General features: G+C 54.0%; 4 protein-coding genes across 4 annotated transcripts; 2 read left to right on the plus strand and 2 right to left on the minus strand.

Moving 5' to 3' along the window:
• Positions 1-96: 96 nt before the first annotated feature.
• GUITHDRAFT_153301 (hypothetical protein) lies at positions 97-1,426 on the minus strand. The gene is made up of 3 exons (XM_005830174.1): positions 1,349-1,426; positions 702-783; positions 97-654 (listed from the first exon to the last, which is right to left on the minus strand). Exons 1-3 carry the CDS (start codon positions 1,408-1,410, stop codon positions 208-210), a joined length of 591 nt encoding a protein of 196 aa, XP_005830231.1. The 5' UTR covers positions 1,411-1,426; the 3' UTR covers positions 97-207.
• Positions 1,427-2,389: 963 nt separating this feature from the next.
• GUITHDRAFT_153302 (hypothetical protein) lies at positions 2,390-3,642 on the plus strand. Its single transcript, XM_005830175.1, has 11 exons — positions 2,390-2,454; positions 2,509-2,553; positions 2,600-2,675; positions 2,726-2,787; positions 2,834-2,913; positions 2,962-3,013; positions 3,066-3,103; positions 3,149-3,200; positions 3,250-3,294; positions 3,353-3,391; positions 3,435-3,642. The coding sequence occupies exons 1-11, from the start codon at positions 2,452-2,454 to the stop codon at positions 3,507-3,509; spliced, it is 567 nt and encodes a 188-aa protein (XP_005830232.1). The 5' UTR covers positions 2,390-2,451; the 3' UTR covers positions 3,510-3,642.
• Positions 3,643-3,871: 229 nt separating this feature from the next.
• On the minus strand, positions 3,872-5,573 carry GUITHDRAFT_163884 (hypothetical protein; the record flags this gene model as incomplete). The annotated part of the gene is made up of 11 exons (XM_005830176.1): positions 5,473-5,573; positions 5,385-5,417; positions 5,299-5,339; positions 5,205-5,242; positions 5,072-5,152; positions 4,962-5,024; positions 4,861-4,914; positions 4,620-4,664; positions 4,516-4,566; positions 4,152-4,228; positions 3,872-4,103 (listed from the first exon to the last, which is right to left on the minus strand). Exons 1-11 carry the CDS (start codon positions 5,541-5,543, stop codon positions 3,872-3,874), a joined length of 786 nt encoding a protein of 261 aa, XP_005830233.1. The 5' UTR covers positions 5,544-5,573.
• A 790-nt stretch (positions 5,574-6,363) lies between these two features.
• Positions 6,364-11,090, plus strand: GUITHDRAFT_140577 (hypothetical protein; the record flags this gene model as incomplete). Its single annotated transcript, XM_005830177.1, has 12 exons — positions 6,364-6,390; positions 6,438-7,622; positions 7,666-8,688; positions 8,738-9,093; positions 9,144-9,285; positions 9,345-10,233; positions 10,288-10,380; positions 10,415-10,434; positions 10,478-10,537; positions 10,720-10,775; positions 10,908-10,998; positions 11,073-11,090. 12 exons carry the CDS (start codon positions 6,364-6,366, stop codon positions 11,088-11,090), a joined length of 3,960 nt encoding a protein of 1,319 aa, XP_005830234.1.
• Positions 11,091-11,653: the final 563 nt, after the last annotated feature.

Raw genomic sequence — 11,653 nt, forward strand, 5'->3', positions numbered from 1 at the left:
GGAGGAGGAGGAGGAGGAGGAGGGAGGAGGAGGAGGAGGAGGAGAGGGAGAGGGAGAGGGAGAGGAGGGAAGGATGCAAGGGATCTTGTGCTGAATGAAACAGAGAAAACTTTACTTTGACACAGGGGGGAGGAAGGAGAAGCACAAGATTACAAAACAACAAGAGTCGGCAAGGGGAGCGCGGGAGCATCGGAGGAGAGGTCGGTATTACCGCCCGCTGCCATCGCCTCCTACTTGTTTCATCACCAGCCGCGGGCCCTCGGCCCTCATGGTCTGGATCCTGTTCTCGATCTTTCTGTAGAGCGCCTTCTTCAGGTTGTGCCGCCTCGAGCTGTCGGACGAGGAGGAGGAGGAGGAGGCGGCGTCCTGCGCCTCCTTCCTCTTGCTCACCATCCCCTTGCTCACCAGCCTGTCGTGTACCTTCCTCTTCACGTAGTCTCTCAGCATGCTCGAGGTGGCCGACTTCTTCCCTTTGGATGCCGAGGGCGGACTAGCGAGGTTGGGGATGCTGTCAAGGGTAGGGGACACGTCCTTCGACTGGGAGATGAACTTGTGCAGCAATCGCACGTCGTCAGCTGTCTCCATCGCCATCAGCCCATCCATCAGCAGCTGCGTGTCCCTGTCCTTGATCCACTCCAGCTCGTTCTCATGCGTCTGCCAGCACAGCAGTCAGCAAGCAAGCAGCGGCGATGCTCACATACCTCAGAAACGCACAGCCGCACGTCGTCGCCGTTGTGGCGAAATGCATGCCTCAGGGTTCCCTCGCCGATCTCGTCCGTGGATCTTCACAGACAATCACAACGGGTTGAGCGCAACATGTGCAAAGATGGGAAAGATCTGCAACTCCGCTACTGCTTGCTGCCTTGAAACTCGCCTCCACAAATGTCCACCAATTTCTATACCAGCTCAAACTGTATCCTGATTCATCTCTACTCTGGATCCCACTTTGCTTTTGCTGCAGACATATCGAAACATATCCTTGACAGCAGAAGAACACGTTCTACATGCTGATAGGAGATGGTCTTGCCGCGCTATCTCAGCGCACAATCACCGCAGCCTCTGCACGCTTCCACATTGCATCTAGCAGCAAGAGGTACAGACACCAACATCACACCTCCAAGTATCATCCTGTATGCACACCATGGTCCATGATAGAATCCTTCCATGCATAATCACACATGGATCCCAACGGCGCCCCTTCCTACCCACTACCTTCCAGCTTCATCGGTACCGAATCGTTTCCAACAAACCAACATCTCCCCTCCTGGAGGAATCTCTAGCTCGCATATCAATCTCTCAGAGCTCATGCAGGCACTTCTACATAGTCCTCCTTCCTCGCTTCTCTCACCTTAGTGGACATCTCGCCGCTCCCCCCGTCGCTCCTTCCTGGCATAGTCGCACGACCACCATGGTGTCCAGTCTTGCTGCAGGTCCTCCCGGCTCCTACCCCACCCTCCGCACCCTTCACAAGCTCACATTACCCCCACCTACTATATCGCCATCAAATACCCCACATGTTTTCATGACCCTGAGGACCCCGATCGTCTATCACCCCTACTGTGTTTGTACCCACAAGCCACCTCACCCCACCCTCCTCAGTCCTTCAACCACCCCCTCAGTCCCCACAACAAACCCCACCCACCGTTGGAATTCACCCAGTTGGATTGTACAGTACCCTACCCCCTCAGCCCGCACCGGTCGATCGTGAACACGTGAAGGAGTGGACTTAAGGGGGTAGGGGTAGTAGCCTAGGGTGTGACGGGGGTCATCATCAGCCTGAGTTGAGGTGGTGAAATTTTTTTGGAAGTTCAATGTAAAAATTGAAACCATAATTCCGAAGTGCGATATTGCATCTTTGATCAGGGGTACTTATCCAACAAGTTGAGCTTAAAAGGTAGGGTAGGGTGATAAACCTGATTCGAAATTTGTACAGAAAAGGCAGCTAAATCCCAAGGTAGTCGACAAATTGCTGCCTTCGCATTATGCCATGCACGTCAGTTGAAGCTATGCGAGAAACAGGGAAAAATGCAGTCAGTCAGTCAGTCAGTCAGTCAGTCAGTCAGTCAGTCAGTCAGTCAGTCAGTCAGTCAGTCAGTCAGTCAGTCAGTCAGTCAGTCAGTCAGTCAGTCAGTCAGTCAGTCAGTCAGTCAGTCAGTCAGTCAGTCAGTCAGTCAGTCAGTCAGTCAGTCAGTCAGTCAGTCAGTCAGTCAGTCAGTCAGTCAGTCAGTCAGTCAGAAAGGAAGCAAGCAAGGAAGCAAGCCAGGAAGGCAGGAAGGAAGGCAGTCAAATGGGCGTTTGGAAAAGCCCATCAAGGCATGGCCGGGTAGAGCTAGCTTGTCGATGCTGTGTGCACATGTAGTTGTTCTTGTTGTCACGAGCATCCGTTGAGATCAGGATTGTCTTGGAGCTGTTATGACGATGTATCGAGGCAAAACCCCACGTCCCGACGAGATGGTAGTTTACTTGTTCTCTTGATCCAACATGGTTGATCAGAACTCTGCATGACAGGAGAGCGAGGGGCTCGACCGGACGGAGTTGGAAAGCATCAAACGAGTGAGCAGGCTGGAGGACATGCAGAGGTGAGGGTAATGGCTGGCAGGTGTTTGAGCGCCTCGATCGCAAGAACGACGGGAAGATCGACAAGCAGGAGATCGCGAAGCAGTTTGAAGTGCTTGGTTGCGATACCTGCCGCACGGTGAGCTTGAGAGCTGACAGGTGGTTGTAGGATACAAACCCAAGAAGTCAACAGACTACGGTACATCTGAAGTCGAAGACATGATATGGGAGGTCGGGACACTCTAGATGTCAGAATGCTCAGCTGAGTAGTTGCCAGGTGGACGATGACTGCGACGGGATGATCGACTGGGAGAACTTTGTGCGGCTCTACGTGCGATGTCGACGTGACAAGACCGGGCAAGAGCGGCAGCATGTGGAGGCAGCGAGCTGACAGAGCGCGAGCAGATGCGAGCCGAAGCGCCTGTTCAACCTCATTGAATTTATGATCAACGACAAGGTCGACTTGTCCTGCTCCTCTAGCTCTGACATGTCACGGGTTCGGTCGGCAGGACGGAGGAGGCACAATCAACGAGGACGAGATCATGGAGTACTCGTGCTAGTTGCTCGCTCGTGCTTTCTGACTTGCAAGCAGAGTCTTGTACCATCGATACGGGAAGGAAGCCATGACAAGGATGACAGAGGAGGTGTTATGCGGCGCTCCCCGGCAAGTTGTGACCTGAGCTCTATGGCCAGGTGTTCAAGCATGACAGAGATGGCGACAAGGAGCTTGATTTCCAGGTGCTTGTGGATGTTCATGGCGTTGTGAGGTGAAATGGGCTGAACTCTTGCTTGCAAGGATTTCTTGAAGATTGTGAATGCGGGAATGAACAACCAGGTAAGGGACTTGCTGCTTGTGCATGATTTGATCGCTGCTGCAGCCTGGTGAGAAAGAAGTCAAGACGACAGATAACGTCAGGAGGAAGGGAGGAGGAAGAGGAGGCCATACAAGATGAAGGAAGGAGATGAAAGGAAGGGGAAGATCGAAGGCATGTGAGATTGAAGGTGTGATTGTAAGTAGTTGAAGGAACGCCGTAGCTGGCGGACTTGATGTTATGTCGGTTGTATGAAAATGAAGCTCAGAAGTTGATACTTGTTCCCCTCACAACCTCGTGAGATGGATTCTGTGTGATGCTGATTGTGCCGGTCGTGCTACATGAGCAGAGTTTATCAACAACGCTCTTGGATCGGACAAGCTACAGGGCAGGAGGACGACGGTGAAGGAGAGGGACGGCTGGTTTAGACAGTGATGCTCCTCCATATCTCGTTGGCTGAGGTGGAAACAAGTCACATCCTCCTCCTCCTCCGTCCCCCTCCCTCATCCCCTCTCCTTCACTACTCCACTCCACTCTTCCATTCTCTGTCTCCTTCGTCTTCCCTTTCCTCCTTGTACATGTTCGCGTGTTCCCAGCGCATCCTCAACCACCGCCACCTCTTCCTTGCCCTTCTCCTCGTCCTCGTCCTCGTCCTCGTCCTCGTCCTCCAACCGACTCCTCCTCTCACCTCCGATGCAAGATCCAACAAATCCCGCCATGCCTGCTCCCACTGGCCTATGTTGATCGTCAGTCTCCTCAGCCTCTCATGCTGTATGAGCCCACCCAATGGCGTCCCGCCCCCAGTCCGTCACGTTGAAGAGAGCGACAGGCACGTTCGTCATCTCCACCATCAGCTGCGCCTGCACCAAGGCAAATCAACTCCTCCCACTGCTTCCTCCTCCTTCTATCCCTTTTCCTCTTCCCACCCATCCTGCTCCTGCTCCTGCTCCTGCTCCTGCTCCTGCTCCTTCTCCTGCTCCTGCTCCTTCTCCTGCACCTGCACCTGCACCTGCACCTGCACCTGCACCTGCACCTGCACCTGCACCTGCACCTGCACCTGCTCCTGCTTTCCCTTCGCCTCTTCCTGAGCGATTTCCTTGACTCCTCATTCTCTTCCTCTCTAGACAAGAACCACACGCAACTCAACCTGCAGCTTGCGACGAGAGGCAAGGAGCGACGCCCAGCGCTTGGCGTCAGGCTAGCAAGAGGATGTGAGCGAGTCAAGGAGCCCAGCGGCACCGTAGAACTGACTTGAGCTCCGTCCTTCTGCGCTGCTTCTCGTGCCTTCTTGATAGCCTGCGGGGTCGCGGGGTCAGCTGAAGGAGAGCTGGAGGGACGAGAGGACGAGCCTGTATGGTCTTGTTGAGGGCGATGAGGATGAGCGCTATGCTCAACACGCACTTGATGCACCACACCTGATAGCGAAGCTTCTTGATCTAGCAGGGAGCAGGTCGAGGAGGGTTACAGATTGGCAGCACAAGGGTCATGCTACCTTGTCCGTCTTGTAAGGAAGCAGCTCGAAGATTGACAACAACTCTATCATGTCCTGTCATGCAGCCATCACGAGCGTCCCAGTGATCCCTTCCTCCCGACCAGAAAATAATACATCCCGTTAGACGCGTGCATACACAGCTTCATCGTCCTTGGGATCCCCACCTGCCGCCTCCTCTTTGAGCGCTGGAGGAGCAACAAACCTCCCTCACCTCTTGCGTGTTGATCATCGCGTCGATCTCTCGGAGCGTCACGCCGAAGCGAAAGCATTTCCTCGCGACCCCGACGCCAGACTGCTCGCACCCTCACCATCAGTCTTCCCTCCCACGACGCTGGAGCCACAACCTTCACTTTCACCACTTTGGGCGCCCACGCTTCCAACGCTGCTCGAGTGCCGTCAGTCTGCCATGCGCGCGTCACCAGCCTCCTCTCAGCCCACCTGCCTTGCCCGAGTTTGACAGCAGCCACTTCACCACATCGCTGCATCCCGGTCAAGTCTCTCGCATGAGCCTGTCACTCACGAACCTCCCGTAGGCTACTGCTCGGCAGAGCTTGTCCCTGCAAGGCGCCAGCCCTCAGCCGTCGCGATCTCAGCATGGCACCCGCCACCCACCTCGCTTCTGTCTTGGACATGTACGCCACCATCTTGGCGTTGAGTTGGACCAGGTCACTGTCGAGAGGCATGGCAGGCAAACTTGTGCTCCGCTTATCCCTGAATCATCTTCAGATCAATCAATTCATCTCCGTACATCTATCATCGTCAACAGTTTCCATTCGTTCAACAGTCAACAGTTTCCATTCCAGTTTCCATTTCCATTCGCTCAAACTCATTGAGGTTGAATCAGGATGTTCGATTTGTGAGCCAGATCACGCTACAACAACGATCTGCCCTTCAAGCTCCGTGCTGCTTCTTTCATAAAAATCATAATAACAATCGCATCCTCTAAGACATTCTCTCTCTCTCCCTCCCTCTCTCCCTCTCTATCCATCCCTCTGCTTCTCTCCTCCTCCACCCCTCATCTCTCCTCCTCCTCTACTTCCATGCCCTCGCCATCCCTGCCTTCCATGACCCCCGGCCTCCCACAACCCCCACCCCCACGAATTCCTCTCCAGTACCCCACTCTTTGACTCTATTTTTTACTACCCCTACCCTTACCAGGTACTTTTTTGCAAGGACGGAGGGGATGGGGGTCTCTTATTCCAATTGCAGTTGACGTGATTCAAATTGATTTCGTGCGGCAAAAACACGCCAATCCATCAAGTTGGGATAAGGCTTCTTCCTGACTGGAGGCCCTCATCCCCACTCGTTCAAATTTGGTTTCCGAAGAGCGCGGGAACATGTCGAATGGCAGTTTGCCCGTACGATGGGCCTCCCCCCGCCCCTCCCCCGCCCGCTCCCGCTCCTCCTCCTCTTCACAGCCATCCTGCTCTAGACCTGAGAACTGACCCTCTTGTTCCTGAGCTGTCCTCCTGGGCTCTCCCCTAGGCTCTGAAGGACGGTAAGATGCAATCGCTGCTTTCGCCAACCAAGGTGTGTTGGAGAGTGAGTTGCGAGCCGAGGACTGACTGTGTTGCAAGGAAAAGCAGAGGAAGCAGATCGAGAAGGGGAAGAAGATTCTTGAGCGGTACAGGAACCGAAAGTCAGCCAATGCCAACATTGTACCTTACCACGACAAGGAGAATATTCCGAATCAATGCAGCACAGTGACCAACTCGCCCAGGATTGATCGACCCCAGCAGACCAACAACAAGCAACCTCTGGGGCTTGTCTGGCAAGTGAACAGAGTAGACAGTGAGGCTCTGTCCGACAAGAACAACAGCAAGGCAGCGAATCCGGCTCCACGTGACCCCGTGCTGCTGTTGGAGAAAATTACTAACCTCGAGCAGAATTGCGATTCCCTGCAGAGATGCATTGAAAGCATTCTGGCAGCACAGATCCATCGCAGTCAGACGAACGCTCTAGATCAAGTAGAGAGAGATAAGCTGCTACAGCGTATCCAGGAGGCAACGGAACAGAACCGTTTGTTGGAGGCAAGGTGCAAGAACCTAGAGGATAATGAGGGGTCGAAGTCACAGCAACTCGTCGAGTTTGAAGCACAGCTGAAGATTGAGCGAAATCGAGCCGCAGCTCTGGAAGAAGAGTTGAACTCGAACAGGATCTTAGACGAATCGTTGAAGGTGAGCAATGAAGAAATGGAATTCAAGGAAAACCAACTGAAAGACGAGCTACAATACATCAGCATTGAGTACGAGAAACTTCTGAAGTATTGTGAAGCCGTCACGTTCGAAAGAGATGATCTCTACAGAAAATTTCGGGACTACACTTTCGAAAAAGATCTTGAAATCAGAACGCTGCATGAGGACATGTTGGAGCTACAAGAAAACAAGCGCTCGCTACTAGAGAGGTGCTCCTTCCTCGAAGATCAAAACCTGGCTTTCGAACAACTGCGGGACGCTTGGACGCAAGAACAGGGGAAGATGGAGCTTGAACGATCCCATTTAGAGCTCGAAGCAAGAGAGGAGGTGCAACGATTAAGGGCGCTGTGCGATGAGTTGGAGGTGGAAAAAGAGAAGCTCGACCAGGAACACAGGGAAGCACAGAGAGCGAAGGAGCTGTTGCAAGCACAACTCCATCAGCGAGGCAGTGAGGCTCAGGAGTCAATGGTTGAGTTGAATGAGCACAAGGCAGATTTCGAGTTCCGATTGAAGGAACAAGATCAGATGCACAGAGAGATTTCAGGGCACCTTCAGCTACTTGCTAAGGTAATGAGTGATTCTTCCTGTTTGAAATTGACACGTTGGTAAGGAAAAGACACAATTACAACGAACAGTGATGGAGCAACAGCGAACTTTGATGGTTTACCAAAATTTGCTTGAAGATTGCCGAGCCAGAGCTTTGGATGTTCAAAGTCTCCTAACTGACGTTCCTGACATGAAGGACATCGCAAAAGATTTCAGAAACATGTCTATGATTGTACAGACTCTTCAGCAAGAGCTTATAACTCTAAGAGAAGAAAACGGTCAACTGTCTGAAAGGCAAGAAAATGTCAACGCTATCGCAAGTTCGACTGCAGACGCTGCGTCGCAGTGCCGTGCTGACAGTCAAGATCATGGCTCTAGAGACAGAGACCTTCTCCCTCCCTCAATGGTACAAGAATTTTCGGCAATGATGGAAGATATGAAGTCTCTCAGCCGCGAGTTGTCGAGATGGAAGGAGGAACAATGTCAAACTTATCCATCGCACGCAGCTGTCGAGTACCCGACCGACCAGGCTCTCGTGGCTGATCTCATCTCGCAACCCAAGTGTGAGTTACTTGACCTGCTCTCGGATATCCTCCATCTCCGAAGAGAGGTGTCCGCCTTCAATATGCTGCAGATTGACTGGGGCTACATCAAGAAGAATTGCTCGGAGGGCTCCAGCGGACTCGATGATGCTAGGAAGGAGATTTTGGCACTGAGAAATAGATTCAGCGATGAGAAACGAGCTGTGGGACCCCAGTTCTATCCCGTTGGCAAAGACTTGATCTTAGAGTTCTCGAACTGTGTCGAATCTGCGCAGGAGATCGTTGGAGCTCTGAGCCATGGAATTGACAAGACAGGAGGACACTATCAAGGCAGGCAAGGGGGCAATGAGAGTTCGACGGCAGATGCCGAGAGATCAATCGCTGTTGGTATGGCCGAGTGTGAAACAAGGTGCGATGAGATCTGCAACGTCATCGTCTCGCTGCGCAATCAGCTGGAAGTGCGATGGCCCGAGAACCACAACTTGCGCAAGAACTTTGAGACAGTCCTCCTGGAGAATTCAGAGTTGAGGTCCTTGTTGATGCAGGTTAAATTTGGATGTCCTTCAAGGTTCGGTCTTCTGACTCTTGTGCTAGTTGATCGTGCAATGTGAAAGAATGGTGAGGATTCAAAGTTTTGAAACGACAACCTTCCTCGACGACAGGAGATATCCGAGTGACACACCTTTAGACCCAAGTTTGGCAGATATGGGCAGTGGTAGAAGCAAGCTCGTAGAGCTGAAGGGCCTACTAGAGAGTTACTCGAGCGTGAACAACTCTCTGAGGTACAGGCTAGAAGCTCTGGACGATGCGGGCTCGGGAGAGAGGCGAGGAGGCGTGTCACAGTACCATTTGCAGAAAGAACAGGTGATTCAAGTTGTTCAATCGGTCTCAAAGAAGCTCGACGAGATATCATCGCAATACAACGAAAAAGAGCAACAGTTCTTTGTGATGTGAGGCCCTTGCGATGTTTTCGATCGTCGTCTGATTGCTTCCATTGCAGTTGTGAAGCTTGTAAGGAACTGATGGATATCAGCGTTCAGTATGCGAAGGAGAGCGCCGAAGCAGTGCGATGTCTTTCCCTCATGGAAGACAAAACTTGCCAACTTGAAGGGTGGTTGAATCACATTGACAAGAGGAATCAGGTCTAAAGAGCAGAGAGCTGCCTGTGTATGTTCTCAAGATGATTCGTGATGTTTTCCAGGCACTGCTGGATGACAGGATCAGATTGGAAGAGGTTCTGGAGGAGCAGACCAACATCATGCAGGCCCTGATGCGGGAGGTTGAGACGCTCCGCCCCCACGATGACGTCACTGCGCCAGACTGCAAGGCGTTGAACCGCATCGACGAGTCGCCGGACCGTCACGAAGCGAGTCAGTTGAGCGATCATCCCACCTGCGGGGAAAGCTTCGTGAATATGCAGCCCCGCCCGCAGGACGACCGTGACGAGCATCATGATCTGGAGGAAGGAACTTCGCAAATTTGGGGCGAACCATCCAGCAAGGGTGTCCCTTCCCTCGGGTCGGGCACCTTCAAGGTAGAACGATGGAAAGTCCAGCTGGGCAGCTCCTGCGAGACAGGCTTCCTACCCGTCACCTCCCATCATGCTGATGCCGAAGTGACGGTCTGCGGGAACGCTCACACTCATGTCAACATCATCCGCCAGCCCGACGAGACTTCGAGCATTGAGAAGACGATGTGGAGCAGCGAGCCGTCGGGGAGGAAGGTGCAGCAGTGGCTGGAGCGAGCTCATCAGATGCTAGAGGAGGAGGAGGAGGAGGAGGAGGAGGAGGAGAGCAGGGACGATGTTCATAGCACAAATACCCGCAGCGCCCCTGTAGACAACGGTCTTCCCTCCAACGGAGAGTCTCTCCTCATGTTCAAACGAGTCGCTGCGCTCTCCCGAGAGAGGGTCGAGCTGAACGAGGTTGTCCACCTCCTCTCCTGTGCCGCGAAGAAGTGCGTCGAAGATCCGTCGATAGGAAGCAGCTCCAGCTCCAGCTCCAGCTCCAGCTCCAGCTCCAGCTCCACCACCCAAGGCATCCACGAAGGAGCCAGGAGGAGGGAGCCGGAGTCGAGGCAGAGACGGCTCGGTCAGTTGCACTTCCTCTCTTCTTCCCTCTCTCTGCTCACTTTGGGGCTTCCAGGTGGCCAGGAAGAGCTTTCCGAGGACGCTTTCACCCGTATCCTCCTCACAGAGATGGAGTTCGAGCTACGGGGCGAAGAGGAGGACGAGGAAGGTGGGTAGTCGCCCGCCATGGAATGACGACACAGCATGCCCGACCCTCTTCGAGGTCCCTCCCTGCCTTGAGTGTTGGACGTGAGATGGGCATGCAGGAAGCTGTGCTCGACAAGGGTGGGGGTAACCAGGCTCCAGAGGTCAACAAGAGGAGGAGGGTCAGTTCTCTCCTCCCCGGGCTGCTCGCATGTCCATCCGTCCTTCTCACATCATCGAATTTCCCTCCTCTCATCTTCCCTCTTCTCCTCTTCCCTCCCTCCCTCTCACTCACTTTGTATTCTTCATCTTCTCTCCCCCCCTTTTCCAAATGCCGAGGCTCTCACGCGTTTTCCTCCTGCAGGAAGAATTTCAATCTCTATGGGACCGCGAAGAGCAGAAGCGAGCGTTGGCTGGGAGGTCACCGCTTCCTCCTCCTCCTCCTCCTCCTCCTCCTCCTCCTCCTCCTCCTCCTCCTCATCCTCATTTTCATCTTCATCATCATCATCATCATCATCATCCTCAGTTCGCCTCCTCTGACCTCGTGGGCAGCAGACATGGACGGATCTTTGACGCCAACAAGCAGCAGCATCATCGCACGTGGGAGGTGGCGGACCCAGTGATCCGCCGAGCCAACGCGCAGGTTGAGATCGACGCGAGCAGCTTGTTGCAGAGGTCACAAGACTCGCGTCCTTGCGTAGCTGACGAGACTCGCAGCCTCAACTCGACCTTTGAGACCATGAAAATGTGCCTCCTCCTCCCCCTCCGCCACCTCCGCCTCCTCCCCGGCCTCCTCGTCCTCCTCGTCCTTCTCCTCCTCATCGTCTGTCCTTCTCCTCCTTCATCCTCATCGAATATTTGACACCCTGTCCAGTCTCTCCTCCTGCTCTCCTCATGATCCTCGCTGCCGTCTCTGGCTTCAGCAGCCGGCTGATCGCCGACCGGCTCTTCCCGTACATCCTCGCCAGGTCCCACTGCTGGACCGCCCGCCGGCGCTTGGACGTCTCCCCGGAGGAGTAGTAGAGCCTGACGATGTCGGTCTTCTGCTGAGAGGTGAGGCGCTTCTTGCCGGTGCAGAGGGCGCTGTGCTGGATGCGGGCGTCGAGGGTCCACCGGGAGGAGGACTACGGCTGGTCTGATCCTGAGTCCTGAGGGGAGTTGCCACCGGGGGACGATGAGTCGTCGTTGATGGATGGAGATGAGCTCTGAAGAGAAGGTGCCCAAGAGGAGCCTGCCGGTAAGTCGCGGCACGACGAGCTGTTAGCTGCCATGCTGGCATCACTTGCTGCGTCTAGAAC

Source organism: Guillardia theta (genome assembly GCF_000315625.1).
Source record: "Guillardia theta CCMP2712 unplaced genomic scaffold GUITHscaffold_47, whole genome shotgun sequence".
Classification (NCBI taxonomy): domain Eukaryota; class Cryptophyceae; order Pyrenomonadales; family Geminigeraceae; genus Guillardia; species Guillardia theta.

Coding starts and splice junctions, on each gene's coding strand:
- GUITHDRAFT_153301 (XM_005830174.1), bottom strand. CDS start 1,410: ATGGTGGTCGTGCGACTATGCCAGGAAGGAGCGACGGGGGGAGCGGCG. Junction 784..1,348: donor GCGGCGAGATGTCCACTAAG/GTGAGAGAAGCG, acceptor TTGTCTGTGAAG/ATCCACGGACGAGATCGGCG. Junction 655..701: donor TGCGGCTGTGCGTTTCTGAG/GTATGTGAGCAT, acceptor CTGTGCTGGCAG/ACGCATGAGAACGAGCTGGA.
- GUITHDRAFT_153302 (XM_005830175.1), top strand. Junction 2,914..2,961: donor TGTCGACGTGACAAGACCGG/GCAAGAGCGGCA, acceptor GAGCGCGAGCAG/ATGCGAGCCGAAGCGCCTGT. Junction 3,104..3,148: donor AACGAGGACGAGATCATGGA/GTACTCGTGCTA, acceptor ACTTGCAAGCAG/AGTCTTGTACCATCGATACG.